The sequence below is a fragment of the Euleptes europaea genome, chromosome 5 (genome assembly GCF_029931775.1).
Source record: "Euleptes europaea isolate rEulEur1 chromosome 5, rEulEur1.hap1, whole genome shotgun sequence".
NCBI classification, from domain to species: Eukaryota; Metazoa; Chordata; class Lepidosauria; order Squamata; family Sphaerodactylidae; genus Euleptes; species Euleptes europaea.
Window position 1 is genome coordinate 48,466,853 of NC_079316.1, and position 15,994 is coordinate 48,482,846.

The 15,994-nt window shown below is 40.3% G+C and overlaps 1 protein-coding gene across 2 annotated transcripts in view; it reads right to left on the reverse strand.

The window, feature by feature from the left end:
- The window catches only part of STAG1 (STAG1 cohesin complex component), a 103,540-nt gene that overhangs the window by 53,469 nt on the left and 34,077 nt on the right, over positions 1-15,994 (reverse strand). For both annotated transcript variants that reach the window (XM_056850568.1, XM_056850567.1), the window contains 5 exons: positions 13,987-14,083; positions 6,482-6,558; positions 4,895-5,099; positions 4,059-4,210; positions 1,286-1,359 (listed from right to left, as the gene is read on the reverse strand). In XM_056850568.1, the coding sequence (XP_056706546.1) occupies positions 1,286-1,359; positions 4,059-4,210; positions 4,895-5,099; positions 6,482-6,558; positions 13,987-14,083 (605 nt within the window). The remainder of the gene's footprint in view (positions 1-1,285; positions 1,360-4,058; positions 4,211-4,894; positions 5,100-6,481; positions 6,559-13,986; positions 14,084-15,994) is intronic.

Sequence of the window (15,994 nt, forward strand, 5' to 3'; positions counted from 1 at the left end):
TTGTTTCCTTAACAATCCTTATCCAACTGTGAATGCCTGGCAAAAATTCTGACTAGCTTACAGACCTCACTCTGCTGCTTTAGATACATCGGCTCTATCGTAAAACCAAGGTGGAATTTTAGTACTCAAGCCCTCTTGAAGGTAACAAATATAAAGCAGAATTCTCTCAATCGTCATTTAGAAATCTAGGAAGGGATGAAATGATGTGTCAGCAATAACACTAGACATGGTTAAGACTAAATTTGACTCCCACCTAGCTTTTAAACTAGCTGCAAACAATGATTAAGAATACTGGTTCACTGGAACTGAACTACTGAAATTGGCTCATTGTATATTTACCATGAATGCCTTAATTGTAATTGCCATGAATATTCCTTAATTGTAATTGTGGTGATTGAAGAGGTTTGTTCTGTGTAATCCTGCAATCCGTTTCTGGTCTCATAATCACAGTTAGGAGAGTCAAAGCATTCTCTGTGCACAACAATTCTTCGAGGGCCATCTTCCTTGCAAGTAAGTCTCATTTTATTCAATGAGCTTACTCCCAGGATTGTTTTCTTAAGATTGGATTTTTTTCGCTAAACCGTTGTTTGCCAGGACCTCCCTAGAGTTGCATGAGAAGCATACATTATGCAAGTGGCTAACTTTAGGCACAGCTTCTTCAGTTGGATGTGATTGTGAATGTGGCTCTCCATGAGCCACAGAGTGAGTACCAATGAGTTAACATAATGAAAATGCGCAAACCATAATTTCCTTCAACTCAACAAGCACTTTCATAACACTCTCATTACTAGTAATTAGGCTGGTCTAAAGTTTGTTAGCAGTTTGACAACTCTCTTTTCAACTGTTCTGTTAATTGCTCTGGGAGCAGTTTGTCTGACTGACTGAATGCTGCTTCATTAAGTGTGCATATAATTAAATAGCTTCAGGCTTTTTCACAGAACTTATGATGATGAAATGTATTCAAATCCATGAAAGCTAATACTACAATAAATTTGTCAGCCTATTGAAGCAAAAACAAAAGGAGTCTTGTGGCACCTTAAAGATAAACCTGGATACCCTACTGAAATTTGTATGCCTAATTTTTGTACCTCAAGTATTTTGCTTTGCTTATAAAGTCATTTAAAGTAGCATCTATAGAGCACCTTAGAAAGCCATTGATCCAGCACAACACACATTAAAGAAACTTGGCAGGAACAGTTACCGTTAATGAGAAACAATGTTGTCATTTTAAATGATGAAGCAGAAGATCATTGCTCAGTTCATTTCATGCCTTTTCTTTACTTACCGATATCTATGGACAAATATACCCTTGAAAATAGAATTCATCATATTTTCAATTTCATCTTGATTTTCTTGTAGCTGTAATAAAAGTTAAAGTCTGAAATACTGTTGACATAATAATTTTCAGTGTCACATTTTCAGATACTTTTCTCCTAAATATACTTCAGTTAGGTTTAATATTTCCTTTTCTAAAACTACATCTAAAGTATGTATTTTCACAGTAAATGTTAATTTACCTTTTGATATCACAAGGTCAACTCATTTCATTAAAGATATAGTTGCTACACACTGATTTCATACCAAAAACTTATACTGCAATTACACAGATCATACCAAGTTATTCTGTGGTTATTCAAAAAAGATAGTAAACATTTAGACTGAACATCACTACATAGCAGCTTTATGTTTATCAATATTACAGATAATCTGGGTTTATTCTGTGTCTTATGCTTTCGGAGAGTGGCATTTCCCTCATTTACACATTAAACTATAACTTAAAGATGGATTATCATAGCAGTTCTGCTTAGGACTGATTGTACTGAAGGGATAAAGTAAAATTTGTTGCTGTTTTATTTTAGAAAAGGACTTTTGTGACCTTTTAATCTGATAACATAAACAAAATGTGAAATTGATTAGAATGTAGGTGGGGTTTGGGGGGCTTTTTAAGGGAAAATACAAATGGTTGATTTAGTTTCTGTTGTCTCAATTCAAGAGTTACTACTATTTATTTATCTGAAAGTGATTTTCAAACAGTGGTCCCCAGGGCACTCTCAGGCCATCTAAGGCCACAACAGTGGTAGTGGTAATGGTTTGAAATTTCCACTTTATGATGAAAAGGCAACCACTTTATTAGTTTAGAACCATATTTAGGCAATTATTTACAGCTACAGAATGAAATGCAGTAGAACAGTTTTAAATATACTTTTGCATGATGTCCATAAGGTGAGAACTTTTGGTGATCTGAAAAGAGAAACTACAATACAATACAATTGTAGAAGCCACGGATTTAAAATTACCAAGACTAGCTCCAGCAATTAATAAAGCCAGGGGCACTGATGTCAGGATAGAAATATTACACCCTGCTCAGTGATTTCTTAAGTAATCAGCAACACTGATTTTATTTCACTGGTCAGTTTAGTTCAAAATGCCTGATTTGAAGTTGAAATTGGTGAGGTTTCAACCAAATTTCTAGCTATTGTTCTGCAGTAGATTTTCTAGAACTTTCAATTATGTTAGTAATGCCTGATGGAAAGCTGCATAAGATTTCAGCAGCTAATGTAATACATCTAATCCTGGCATATGAGAATCCAGATGACTGTGAAGAAGAATTGGTACAGGATCTCAATTATCAAGTAGAGGTAAAGCAAACCTAGTTTGCTTTACCTCTACTTGATTATTGAGATCCTATACCACATCTCCTTTGCAGTCATCTGGATTCTCATATGCCAAGATTCGGTCATCTTCGTAAGTCAGAATGTAGGTCCATTACCCCTCTAAGAAATAACCAAAAAACGGAAAACAGGTTTGCTCCAGTAATGTTGAGTCAACAGTAAAACAGGTACAAAATAAAACCTTTGCCTATTCAGAGTGATTAATGTATATGCCTAATCTTGACAAATCTTAGTTGCTTACAAATAAGACGCCATCCAATACATGCCTTTGGGAATGTCTGTGTATAACTTTCCTTCCTTAAACATTTTATGTTCTTTTTCACAGCACAGAATTTAATGCATTTATATTTTTTACTTCTATTCCACCCCCACCAACCAAGCAAAACACAGGGAGCTAACAACAGCCATTAAAAATAATATAAATTCAGTATATAATTTAAAACCAATCAGCGGTTAACATATGGCATATTAAAATCCCACTGTTATTTCACCCTGCTCTAATAAGCCCAAAAGCATCTACAAAAAACAGGAGGGGGCTGGAGGGGGAAACAGAGGGGGGTTCCCTAAAGTGCCAGTGTGCTTTGCAGAGCACCCACAAAGTCCTCAACCATATGCCTGTCAGAGTATCTCTTTCTTGCAGGCCATGAGGAACTGAGAAAGGTCCCTCAGGGCCCTGGTCTCCTCAGACAGAGTTCCACCAGGCTGGGGCCACGACCAAAACTGCCCTGTCCCTGGCTGAGGACAAATGGACTATTCTTGGGCCAGGGACCACCAGTAGGTTTTGAGAACTAGAGTGCAACATAGTGGGAGAGGCGGTCCAGCAGGTATGATGGTCCTAGACTGTTTAGAGCTTTAAAGGTTTAAACCAGCACCTTGAACCTAATCCGGAAGCGAATCTGCAGCCACTGCAGCTGCCAGAGAATAGGTTGAATAGAGGCTCTCCAAGGGGACCTAGTTAGGACCCACACAGCTGCATTCTGTACTAGTTGAAGCTTCTGGAGCAGTCTCAAGAGCAACCCTACGCAGAGCCAGTTACAGTAATCAAGTCTAGAGGTGACCGAATGGAGTATTGCTCCTAACTCATAATAAGTTAGACACAGCAAGTATTTGAGAGTTTATTCAAATGTTTTTCCCCTTACTAAATAAACACATTGCATGCAAAATTCACACAACAATCCTGTCCCATATTTATCGTTTCTGTCCACTTTCAGCAAGAGTTATAGGAATACCCCATAACTGTAATTTTGTCAGATAACAATCTTCTTCAGTAAGATTATGCTTCTCTTTCTTTAAAATAGAACTAGCTTTATGTAATCAATATTCTTCTGCTATTTTCTATAAAGTATACTGCATAACTAGGAGGGCAACTTTGACCTACTGACTTACCTCTTTCCGTTTCTGAAGGAGCAGCTCCAGTCTTTCATTGGCTCTTTTACCAATCATTTTGTTCCTCTCAGCTTCATACTGCCTCTGTGTATTATCCTGATGAATACTCAGGTTTAAGGCAACATTCACAAGAGCAGTCATAAGCTTCATAGCTGGGGAAAATGTAAAAGAAAGATTTCAGGTATTTAATACCTGAAATCAGCTGAAATTTAAGGTGTCCTTTGTTTCCATGTTTACCAAACACTTTATGATCTGGCCAATAGTTCTTTTTTCCTACATTCAACTTGAACTCCTACAGGACTCTTACAGGAGAAAATGAAAGGGCTTCATTTGGGGGGGGGGACATCACTGAAGTGAGGGGAAAGCATGCCCCTGGCCCAGAACTTTATTACAGCAAAAGCATACAAGAAATCTATGAGATGGAGAAACTGTTCACATAGACTAATCTCAGTGTATTAAAGTACAGTGAAGCTGAATAATTCTGAAAGCCAGCCATCTTCAGAGGCCTTTCTTTGGGTGCCCTTACCATCTGAGATTAGATGGGTGCAAATCCAAAAAAGGACCTTCTCAGTAACGGAATCAGAATCATGGAATTCCCTCCTCAAGGAGATTTGTCTGTCACCCTTGATCACACCAGTAATGAAGATCTATCTGTTTCATTGGGCATTCCCTCACTGACTCTCCTTCATGTCTATGTGCTTTGTTTAATAGTTTTTTAAAGAAGTATTTTTAAAAGCTTGTTTTAATAGTTTCGATGGTTTGCTGCCTTGGGGACCCTAAGTTGGTTGGAAAGGTGGCATAAAATAAATAAATAAATAAATTTGACATTTACTTACCAGCAAGCGTACTGGTATGCCTGAAAGCCCGGACCTGTGAATCTGACAACCCAGTCAGAAGTGAGATCACGGTGTCCATCATATATTCATCATAAATGATGCTGTATTGACACTGTCGTATCAGAACTCCTATGAATTCACAAAAGTTTGATCGAAATTTTTTCCACTGTGGCCCAGGCATGGTAAGTGGGTAATCGCCACTATCCTAAGACAGACAAAATGCACATACTACAATTAACATATATTCAGATTTCAGCTTTGTGGAATGATGTTGAAGAGTGCCCAACTATGAAGTCTTCGCAATTATTTATTTCCTTGCATCTAGTTAATATAGCTGACCAGAAGTGGTGAAAGAGACATTTTCAGTTCAATAAGGTCACAGAGCATTCCTTGGTTACCATACTACACTACCTTTTTGCATTCAATTTTTTGTGTGCAGTGACTGGCATTTCTTAGATGCTTCGTTTCCTTATAAAATGGCTATGTGAAATGGAATGCTATCTGTTCTTGTTTTGAGGAAAATAGACTGCAGGAGTTCCACACTGTAACAGATCTAATGAACAAATGCTTCTAGATTGAGAATTTTACCCAAGATTGAATTAAGGAGTTAAAAGGATCAGGTAGTAGGTAACATGAAAGACCTCTCCCTGAGACCCTGGAGAGCCACAGTCAGAGTACTGAACAACAACACTGATGGATTAATGGTCTGATTCATTATAGGGCAGCTCCATGTGTTCATACGACCCCTTTCCACAGATCATGAAGGAGGGAACTAAAGAAAAAAAGGGTTGGACAAGTAAGCAGCCACTCAGCATGACAGAGTGGGTCATGTCAAGCCCTATACAAGTTTCCAAATGGAATACACACACACACACGATAAAGAATCTAAGTCAGTCTGATTATGAGTTGTGGATTCTGGAATGTATAAGTGTGGTAAAAAAGGAAGGTATTTATTCCAATTCAGCAAAAGTGCACTGAGAGAACTTTGTTCTCTTTGTTGTTTGAAGTTACATTTATATGTTTGTCCTTGAGACCAAATATTTCTGATTTTCTAACAGCATATATTGTTCTAGTCATTTGAAATTTAGACTGTTCATACTTTTTCCTTATGATGGATAGTTGCTCTGGAATGTTTTTCTAACTATTAATGTAAAGAGTAGAAACTAAAGAGAACTTGGTAAGTTAATCAGTGGCAGCCCACTACTTCTTCCAAGTAATGCCTGAACATTTCCTTCCAAATTTTATATTCCTTCAAATTCTCCACATGCATGATCAAGCGACTGTCCCACTGATTTTAAAGGAGAGTTAAACACATGTTTAAATCTCTACTAATGAAATCGAAGGACTTTAAGTAAAATACTGTTAAATTTGGCTAGACCACACCACTAGTTAGCAGCTACGTAACTATTCATATCTAAGCTTCCTCTCAATTATTACCCACAAGTATAAATGATTAACTTATTCTCTCAACCAACACCATTCCTTAAACAGGATAAAGGTCATCAGGTTACAGCTCTCTGCTCTGAAGAATGCTCAACACTTTTTAACCTAACAGCTCAAAATATTCCTTAATTTTTTATACCATACCTCATCAAATTCTTCAGTCATTTTCCTGATGATTTCTGCATTTTGCATGTTCCTAAACATTTCAATTCGTACAGTGCCTGTGATAAAACCAGTAAGTGTTATTCATAAAATATGACTATACATGCATTTTGTTCAATTTAAAGATTATAATATATTTTGAACCACATATTAAGCCACAGACAACACGGGGCTTTAGAATACTCAAGTCCTCAATAATGGTATGATAGTATGTGCGGAAGTGTATCAGATTCCATGTCCACTCTCCAATTTATGTCAAGTAGCCAACAGCAAAACAGTATTCCTGCTATATGCTCAAAAAAGACAGGCTGTGCCTTCTTACACAGAACAGTAAGGCAGAACTTAAGTTTCAAGAAAACGGCACTCCCCTTTCTTGATGCTGACTGGGAGAAAATAAATTGTAACAAAGAATCCCAAACAGTTCAAAAAGCGCAAAGAAACTTTGTAACTGACTACTTGATTCCCTCCAAATGTTGTATTTAAGCCATAAATAAAAGTTAAATCCTTGTTTATTTAACCCTATGGGCTGGATGTATATGGTCACAGGGAACAAAAAAAGGGACACATGCACACAAAGATTTCTATCTATCTGTCTACCTACCTACCTACCTACCTACCTATAGGATATGAATAAATGGTAGCAGTGTGTGACTGAAGCAGTGTTCAAGTCCCAACCCCAACAGCTCTGTGAAGTGTTTGAGTGAGGGGTGATTGTTAAAGGAGACTGGGCTACCTAGTCTGGTGGTGCCTCTGTGACTCAGAAGGACCTTATGTGTGAAAGTGACAGGGCTCTATCTATATTTTAAAGAAGACAAGGGGGGTAGGTGAACTGTGGCTGCTTTGACCTTGTGTGACAGATGTTGTGGAGGGTCTGTAAGAGAGAACAGGAGCCACAATGGTCAATTTGACCTCTGTTAATGGGGTGGAAGGTTCTACTCATATGTTCTGGAAATGGAGGTCATCTTCATACCAGTGAGATATTAATGAAGATTTTTTTAAAATAGGTATGTACTGTTGTCAGATATTCCTAGCACATTTTAGAATAGGGTATACACTGCAATTTCCCTGTAAGAAGCTGAAATTATAAATGTATGCAAGAAGTGGCAAAAAAGCAAGACCTATACTAAAAAATAATGTTAATAGCTCAACATGCACTCCTTATAACCAAAAGAACAATTTTAGCAGGTTCTGCTACATGCCTGGCATACCACCCTATCCCAAAACATGAAAAGCTCCCTCCAATTCATGTTACTGCAGAAAGATGTCCCAACAATAATTTTATTTATTATGGAGGATTATTGCAGATTAAGTGAAGATCATCTCTTAAACTGTATTTAAGACAAGAACTTTTTAACTAACTAAATGATTATCCATAAGATTATCCTTTGAAGTTTTGGGATGGGTGGGTAGAATGATTCTGTATAGAGTGACTCTGCCAAGCAAAACATATAGGCTTGGATTCAGCAGACAGAGAATATCCACAGCTGGATGAGAGGAGTGATTTTTTTCAACTCTTCCCTCTCTGCTACAGCCCCCCAACTCCCCTACATTTTGTTCCCCTGTTCCCCAGGAACAGCATTTAAGGAGCATTTTGCACTGCAGAGGGAGAGAGGAGGAGAGAAAGTCACACTATGCTGATGAAAATCTTTTCCACAGCAGATATTTCTGTTGGATCGAAGCCATAATAAGATGTCCACCTCCTTGACTAAGAACGTAAATTTGTGCTAAACTGTTACTTTTTTGTACATACTGACTAAATTACTAACCACTAATTTAAAGGGACAGCATATAAGCAGATTTCCATGTTACAATATTTTTCCATGTTATGGAGAATATGCCCTAAGCAATTCCATTGATTTCCTAGTTGAAAACATTATTCATGACATTGTTAATTTTATTGCAGTGTTTGCGTTAACTTTCTGCTATTTTTAACAATGAGAAGAGCAGACATGGAAACATAACAGTGTAATAAAACATGCATTTCTCCATATTTTCCTCTACACCTCAAAATATGAGAATTATCTTTTGTAACCTGAAAGGTTACAAACAACTCTGAACAGACCAAGTATCTATCGCCAACACAACTAGTAAGGGCTGGTTCACACCCTTTATCTTGTTCATGCAGGCAATCTCATCCTTTCTCAGTATGAGTTTTATAGAAACATCTGGTAAATTCAGATTTTTTTTTCCTTCACAAAACTGTAATCTCACTATGAACTAGGTAGCTTAAAAGCTCTCAGACTATCGTGTTAAACGTTAAGATCAGTACAAGCAAAACAGCTGGCTTACCTGTTAACTTGTTCTTTGAGGAGTCATCTCCATAGTCACACTGATGGTCCTTCTGCCTGCACAGAGCCATGATTTGGAAGCTTCTAGAGATAACTGTTATGCACAGAGATCTCCTTCCCCCCAGGCTCCAGCTTGGACTGGGTACACCCTGAATAGGAAGAGCTGTGCCATCCTGCTCAGTTCATCCCAAATAATATGAATACAAAGCTCTAAGCAGACACAAAGCCAAGCTGTAATGTACAGAGACCACAAAGAAGTAACTAAGAGCCCATTCCTGAGTGGGTGGTTTCATGGCGCAGCAAGCCGAAAAAAGAAAAATGAGGTTTTTTTAAAACCCTGTGGAACACCCCATATAGTTCCATGGGGTTGTGCCACAATTGTGAAGGCATATCTCTACCCCTGCAAAATGGTGCTTTTTGAGTCTGAAAGGAGTTAGGACAGTCATGTCCAAAGTCCGGCCCGGGGGCCAATTGCGGCCCCTGGGCCGGTTTAATACGCCCCCCCAGCCTGTTTTGCAGGGAGAGAAAAGGGGGCGCGCGGGGGCTGCGCGTGTGCTTTGCATCCCCGACCGAGGGGGCGACGCTTGGGTGGAGGGTCTCCTCGATTGGCTGTCTCAGCCCCACCCCCGGAATGAAGGCCAGCGAGTCTGAAACCCTAGAGAGGCCACTTCCTTCCTACCCAGAGCCTGTGCGTGGGGACACGGCCTTTGTTGTTCTGAAGCATGGAAAAGCAGCAGCAGTTCCTCCCAAGTGGGTCAAGGGGGATCCTGAGGATGGGTTGTGGGGGACTCGAGGGTGGGAAAGGTGGCGGGGGGGGGAAGGGAAATGCAAGGGAGGTCAGAGGCTGGCCCAATCCGGGAGAGGAAAGACCCCCCCCCACACACACACACACAAACACCGAAAAGCCTGGGAGTGTTCATTCCAGAGGTCAAAGCCCCGAGCAGAGAGCAAAGAGGTCAGAAGGAAAAAAGAAGGGAAGAGTTGGTTTTTATATGCCCACTTTCTCTACCACTTAAGGGTGGCTTACAATCGCCCTCCCCTTCCCCTCCCCACAACAGATACCCTGTGAGGTAGGTAAGGCTAAGAGAGCTGTGACTAGCCCAAGGTCTCCCAGCTGGCTTCGTGTGTAGGAGCGGGAGAAACAAATCCAGCTCACCAGATTAGCCTCCACCGTTCATGTGGAGGAGTGGGGGAATCAGACCCGGTTCTCCAGATCAGACTCCACCTCTCCAAACCACTACACCACACTGGCTCTCATGGGGAGAAAAACTCCACATTCCTCCCTGCACGGGAGATGTCAGAGTGTTTGAATCTTGGACTCCATGAGAATGAAAACCAGTTTATTTCCTGGCTCAGATGAGAGGAGGACAGAATACCCCCGGCATGGTTGAAGGGAGAGAGTTGACAGTCCCAGAGAGGCACATGAGTGGGGAGGGGAAGGGGGGAGGAAGAGTTCCTGCTCCCTCCCTACAGAAGGAAGGTTGGAGATTTAGAAGCTGGTGGGCGTCCAGTGAGCTGAAAGGGGCTTTGGGGAAAGGAAGGAATGTAGCCATGGTTTTTGTGGTGCAGTCTGTGGTTATGGGCATAATAAGTATGCTGTTTGCAATAAACTTTGCATAAAATAGTTAATTTGCATTTAATTAATTTAAATTAAGAATGTCAGGCAAAATAGTCGGCCCTCATGAATGTTCACTTCATCAAATCTGGCTCTCTTTGAAAAAGGTTTGGACACCCCTGAGTTAGGAAGTTATCTAAAGGCAGCTTCGCCACTGGGCACGCCCCTGGACTGCCCCCAGGACACCCAAGTGGGGAGATACGCCAGGGAAATGCTGGCAGGAGGCTGCACTCAAGTCTGAGAGCTGTGTTGTCGCTGCGGTCCAGCTGGGCCAGCATAAGTCGCCCTATGCTGGCGTCTGTGCCACTTTGCACAGAACAAGTGGCACCGATGCTGGCGTAGGGGTCACACCAGCTCCTATGGGCATTCAGCCCCCCTTTTAGGAATGGTCTGCCCCTCACCAAAAACAGACAAAAACTAGCTGAAAGAAAAATCAAAGCTGAAGTAGACAAAAGAGAATAGAGTGGGAAGGCGCAGCCTCTTTCTCTCTGGGTATGCTCTGTCCAAGTTGGAGCCCTGTTGGGAAGAGATCTCTGCACCTAAAAGCTAGGTCTAGAAGTTTCCAAATTGTAGCTCTGAGCAGACACAAAGCCACACTGTGATGTACAGAGATCACAAAGAAGTAACATTAAAAAAAATCAGGAAGTAAACCATATCAAAGCTTCTTCCTACAAATCGTTAATCCTTCTATCAGGAATTTTTTTGGCTTCTCAAATATATCCAGTTTTCTGTTTCCATAAAGTTAAATATTCTCCTTGACTAGGCAATTATGTTATTTACTGCCTGGCAATTTGCCCAGTATGTCTACATTTACCCGAAGCAAGACAGTAGCCTCAGAATCAAAACTGCTATTCATAAAGACGCAGAGGCTCTGGTTACCTGAAGAAGGAGGATAAACTGGGGGCAAAAAACTAGCAACAGTTTTATAGCAATCATCAATACAAAACAAGTCCTTCCGGTCCACTTATTATGTTAGTTTCAGGGTATGAATTAACTGTCACCTTTCTGAAGCTAAACATATTGGCCCTGAGCCAGCCAACAACCTACTGCACACAGTAGGGGCTGCAATCTCACAGCTGGGTGCTTTTGCTTACTTTGGCAATCAAGCAGACAAGTCACATTTGAAACTGCCCCATGTTTAAAAGTGCAGGTTTGTGGTTTGGCAAAGGACTGTTTGAATCAAAATTAAAACAAAAGATTTGACTGTGTGCACAGATCTATAAACTGAAACTATTATTTGAATTATACGACAATTAAAAGTTGTTGCAGTTTAGCGATGTCATCAATGACCCAGCTGCATTTAAGTTTATAACATTCCCCAAAACTTGCATTTCTGACACAAAAGTGAAACACAGTAATGTGTCACCATACTTAAACTTTAAACACAATTTCAAAACCCTACTGAAAACACATCTATGTGGCAGAAGGCATTACTTTTTTTCAAATATAAATCTTACCTACAGGTTTAGACCTTTTTCATTTACATCTTACTATATTCAAGTTTCCTGATAAAGTGTTTTTGAAACTATTTCATAAGGATCAACTGCCATCCTGTTGTGATTCTTTTGACTGCCGTTGTGTTAAGCTGCCTAGTAGTTCTTTCCTATAACTTAAGCAAGCATATAATTTTGCTGAACAATGCATGAGACTGACTGATGTAGTTGGAATTAAATCTATTCTATTTAAAATACTGGGACAAATGCCCTTGAAGATTATCCTTCAAAGTAGTTTTTGCTATATACTATTTTTATGACTGGATACCATTAATTAGCATTTTAGATAACTATGATGTAAAATAATGAGGTTTAGGAGCTTTTACAAAGCTTGTTTTTTATCTGCAATTCAGACTAAAAACAGCAGCATAGCCTCTTCTGGTCAGTTCTATCGCCATTCTAATTTTATTTCAAACAAATTTTACCTACCGTATTGTCCGGCGTATAAAACGACTGGGCTTATAAGACGACCCCCAACGTTTCCAGTTAAAATATAGAGTTTGGGATATACTCCTTCGCAGCCGAGGCCCGCCCCTCGCGCGCTCCCCTGCCGCCCCCCTTCGCTCGCCTTTTGCACAAGGGCCGAGAGCCGAGCCGGGGGGAGGCGGCGCCTGTTCCTGGAAGAGCCCCGCCTGGGGAGTTGGTCACATTCTTGGCCGCGCTGTAAGAGCGGAGCCAGACGCACCAATGCGCAGGCGGGGAGGGAGGTGGGGAGGGAGGTAGGCGGGGGTGCCGAGGAGGAGGAGGAGGAGCGCGCAGCCCGCCCGCATTCGCTCAGCCCCGAACCATCCTCAGTCTGGGCTGGAGCGCGGCATGGCTGCAGTCGTGACGCCGGAGTGGGTGGGCAGGAGCCAGGAGGTGGAGAAGGACGCGGGGAGAGCGACCGCCCCAGCCCCGGCCAGCCGGCCAGCCAGCCAGCCTGCCTTGCCTAGGACTTCCCTCCGTGTGCCCCGGCGCGCCTGGCTCCGACTCCCAGCCGGGCAGCGAGCGCCCTCGCTGGGCTCGCCTCCCCTCCCTCCTCCGGCGGACATGGACAGAGCGGATGCGGCTCTCCAGGCAGATTCTCCAGTCCGGCTCGGAAGTTTCAGCATCCGCCCTATAAGACGACACCCGGCGTATAAGACGACCCCCAACTTTTGAGAAGATTTTCCTGGGTTAAAAAGTCGTCTTATACGCCGGACAATACGGTACATTATCTGCTAAAAGCAGTATGACTCCAAGATTAGAATAAGAATCTACTTGCAACAATATGTGAAAATACACTTTTTTATATTGGATAAAAAAGCTATTCAGCCTTAGAACAAATAATTCCTATTAACACTGGATTAAAAAGCTACTCTTCCTTAGAACAAATAATTCCTATGGAACAAATAATTTATTTGAAGACTCATGTTTCTTTTGAACCTTTACAGTTCATATACTTTGTTCCCCAACCGTAACATTAATTTTCTTTGCCATTCTGCTTCACATGCCAATAAAGCCAGGTATTAAGGCATATTACATTTTGTACCAATATTGTTTTACATCTCTAATTTAGAGCCTCTGACTTCTCCAAAACGATTACTTAGGACCATCTCAGATAGTTACAATCTTTCACTCCTTAGGTGAGGCCTGGATTCTCCCCGAGTCTCTCAACTGCTTTCTATGAAGTCTAGGCCTTCTGACAGACTGAACCACCTCGACCACTTTAAATAAGAATTAGGAACGTCTAAACGACAAATTAAGCTCTGGAATATGCCATGACCATTACTATCACAGTTGATCTTTAGGCACTTGAAAATATCAATTCTTCTAATTTTGAAAAGTAACATCTCTAAATGGGCCACAAGAACATTAAGGGACGTGGCAACACTAAGTTCAGGTTAAGTATAACTGACTAGTTAAATTCTCGTAAATTTGTTTTGCTTTACAATGATTAAATGTTATTTGCTCCACGAAGTCTTGGGAAATACCAACATACAATAATTTATCTATTTGGGTTGAGGTCTAGCCCTTTTCCACAGACCCCACTCCCCTTCCACAACATATCAGAAGATACACCATAACAAACTTCAAACAGTTCTGTTAATAATCTCTATCATTTATTAGTACCTCGGCATCCTGAACACTGGATAAAAAAGTTGATTAAATCCAGAAGTGCTATGTCTCTGTCTTGTTTATATGATTCAATCCAGTCATCCACCACAGCCTGTCAATAAAAGAGAAGGGATATTAAAACAATCTTTTCAGATTGTTGTACAGACAGAATGTACAATACTTTCTACAACAAACTCAAAAGGCTTTCTGTGATATTGTATTTTGTATAAACAGTATCCCTAACAAGCTTTATGGAAGAAGCACATTGACTGCTCTTTGTGCATGTGTGACAAGTTCATCTTACACAATGAATTTCACAGAGATCAAAACTGTGCAGTGTTCCAATGAAAATTTTAAAACTATTCTGTAGAATTCAGTCAGCTGTTATTTCAAAAATCAAAGCAAGCCATCTTTCAGTAAATGCCTATAACTGCTATACTTATAATTTAAGCATTCCATTAAATGCTAGCATCACAACGTTTGACATTTATATCTGGTGCATAAATGGGGGAATAAAGTCCATTGAGTAAATAGTAGGATTACCTACTATGGTTTACAATTAGTAAACAGATAAAGAGTCATGAATAACTGTAACACAGGGGCAAGTCATCTGACACTTGCTTCATAGGCTGCTGCCTCCCACCCATTCCCTGATAGAGGAACTGAGAAGGGAGAAGAATCAGAGCTGAGAGAAGACAGACCTCCTGGGCAGCCTGGGTTTTGTCTGTACAGCTGAGGCTCTAGTGTGGGGGCAGATCATCCATCAGTAGGAGCACTCACTCTGTCAGCTGCTGCCTCGTACCTGTTCTCCATTAGGGCTGAGTGCCATCGCTCCATACAAAAGTTGGGATGGCAGAAGAAGCAAAGATGACAAGTGGTAGACCTTCCACCAGCCCAGGTTCAAAGCTGCCCACCATACAACTGAGGCAGCAGCTCAACAACTGCACCAAATGCAATTGCTAAGTGTACTTGGCGAAGCACAAATGTACACATGTAAGATGAGCATCTGGAATACTTTGCTCCCTGTCCCACCTACCTACTTGTAAAAGCTACCAGTGATCATCTTTCTTTCAAACAGCAAGCGAATGAAAAACTGAATTTGGACATTCATTAAAGAAGCTAACAAATCTTTATTATAAGATGGTATTGATAAACTGACACTCTCTTTTGACTGTATAGGCTCACTTATAAGAGTCTTTAGACTTTTCAGGAAACTGGCATTCAAAAGAGAATTCTACTAAGAATTGCTTAAAAGTCCTGAATTTCTGACACTAGTAAGTATTTATGTCCCCAGTAAATCAGTAAAGACCATTTTAGAGACTTATTCACTCATTTCCACTCATTTGCAGAAGATGAGATGGTAAATGGAAGTCTTTCAAAGGACTTTTTGACACAAACTTGGATAGATACAATTTTTTATCTAAAACCTACAAATGTTACCCACAAAAGTGCATGAGGAGATTGAATACTTCCAACTATGTGATATAGGGACATTTCTTAATCCTTTTAAGGACCTCTCATTATATTCAAATGTTCATGATAGTTATATTTTAAATTCCCCTGCTAAATGCTAAAAAACTTATTTTGGAAAATAATTAAACAGAAGGGTTCAGTTCAGTAGATTAAAAATATATTAGAATTTTTCTGCTGTAAAGTTATACTAGATGTGTCATGACAGACCAATCAGGATTCTTGCAAGGCATTTATACAAGAATTTCCTATTCAGCTTTCAGCTCAGAATAAGAAATGTGCGTTTTGTTCAAAGTTAAAATAGATGGACAAAATATTATAATTCTTTCAGATATTTCAAATATCACCCTGAGGAAAAGGAAAGAATTGCAATTCCTAGTAAGAAGACTGGATAAGAAAATTTAGCTTCCAAGTGGGGGTTCCCATTTAAGCTATTAGTGCAATATAAAGAAACCATTGGTTCCTTTGCAAAATTGGTTTCTGATGCAAAATTGGTTTCTGATGCAAAAAGGTTTTTGGATTTATTGGATTCAATGAATTCAAGAGGAAGTCT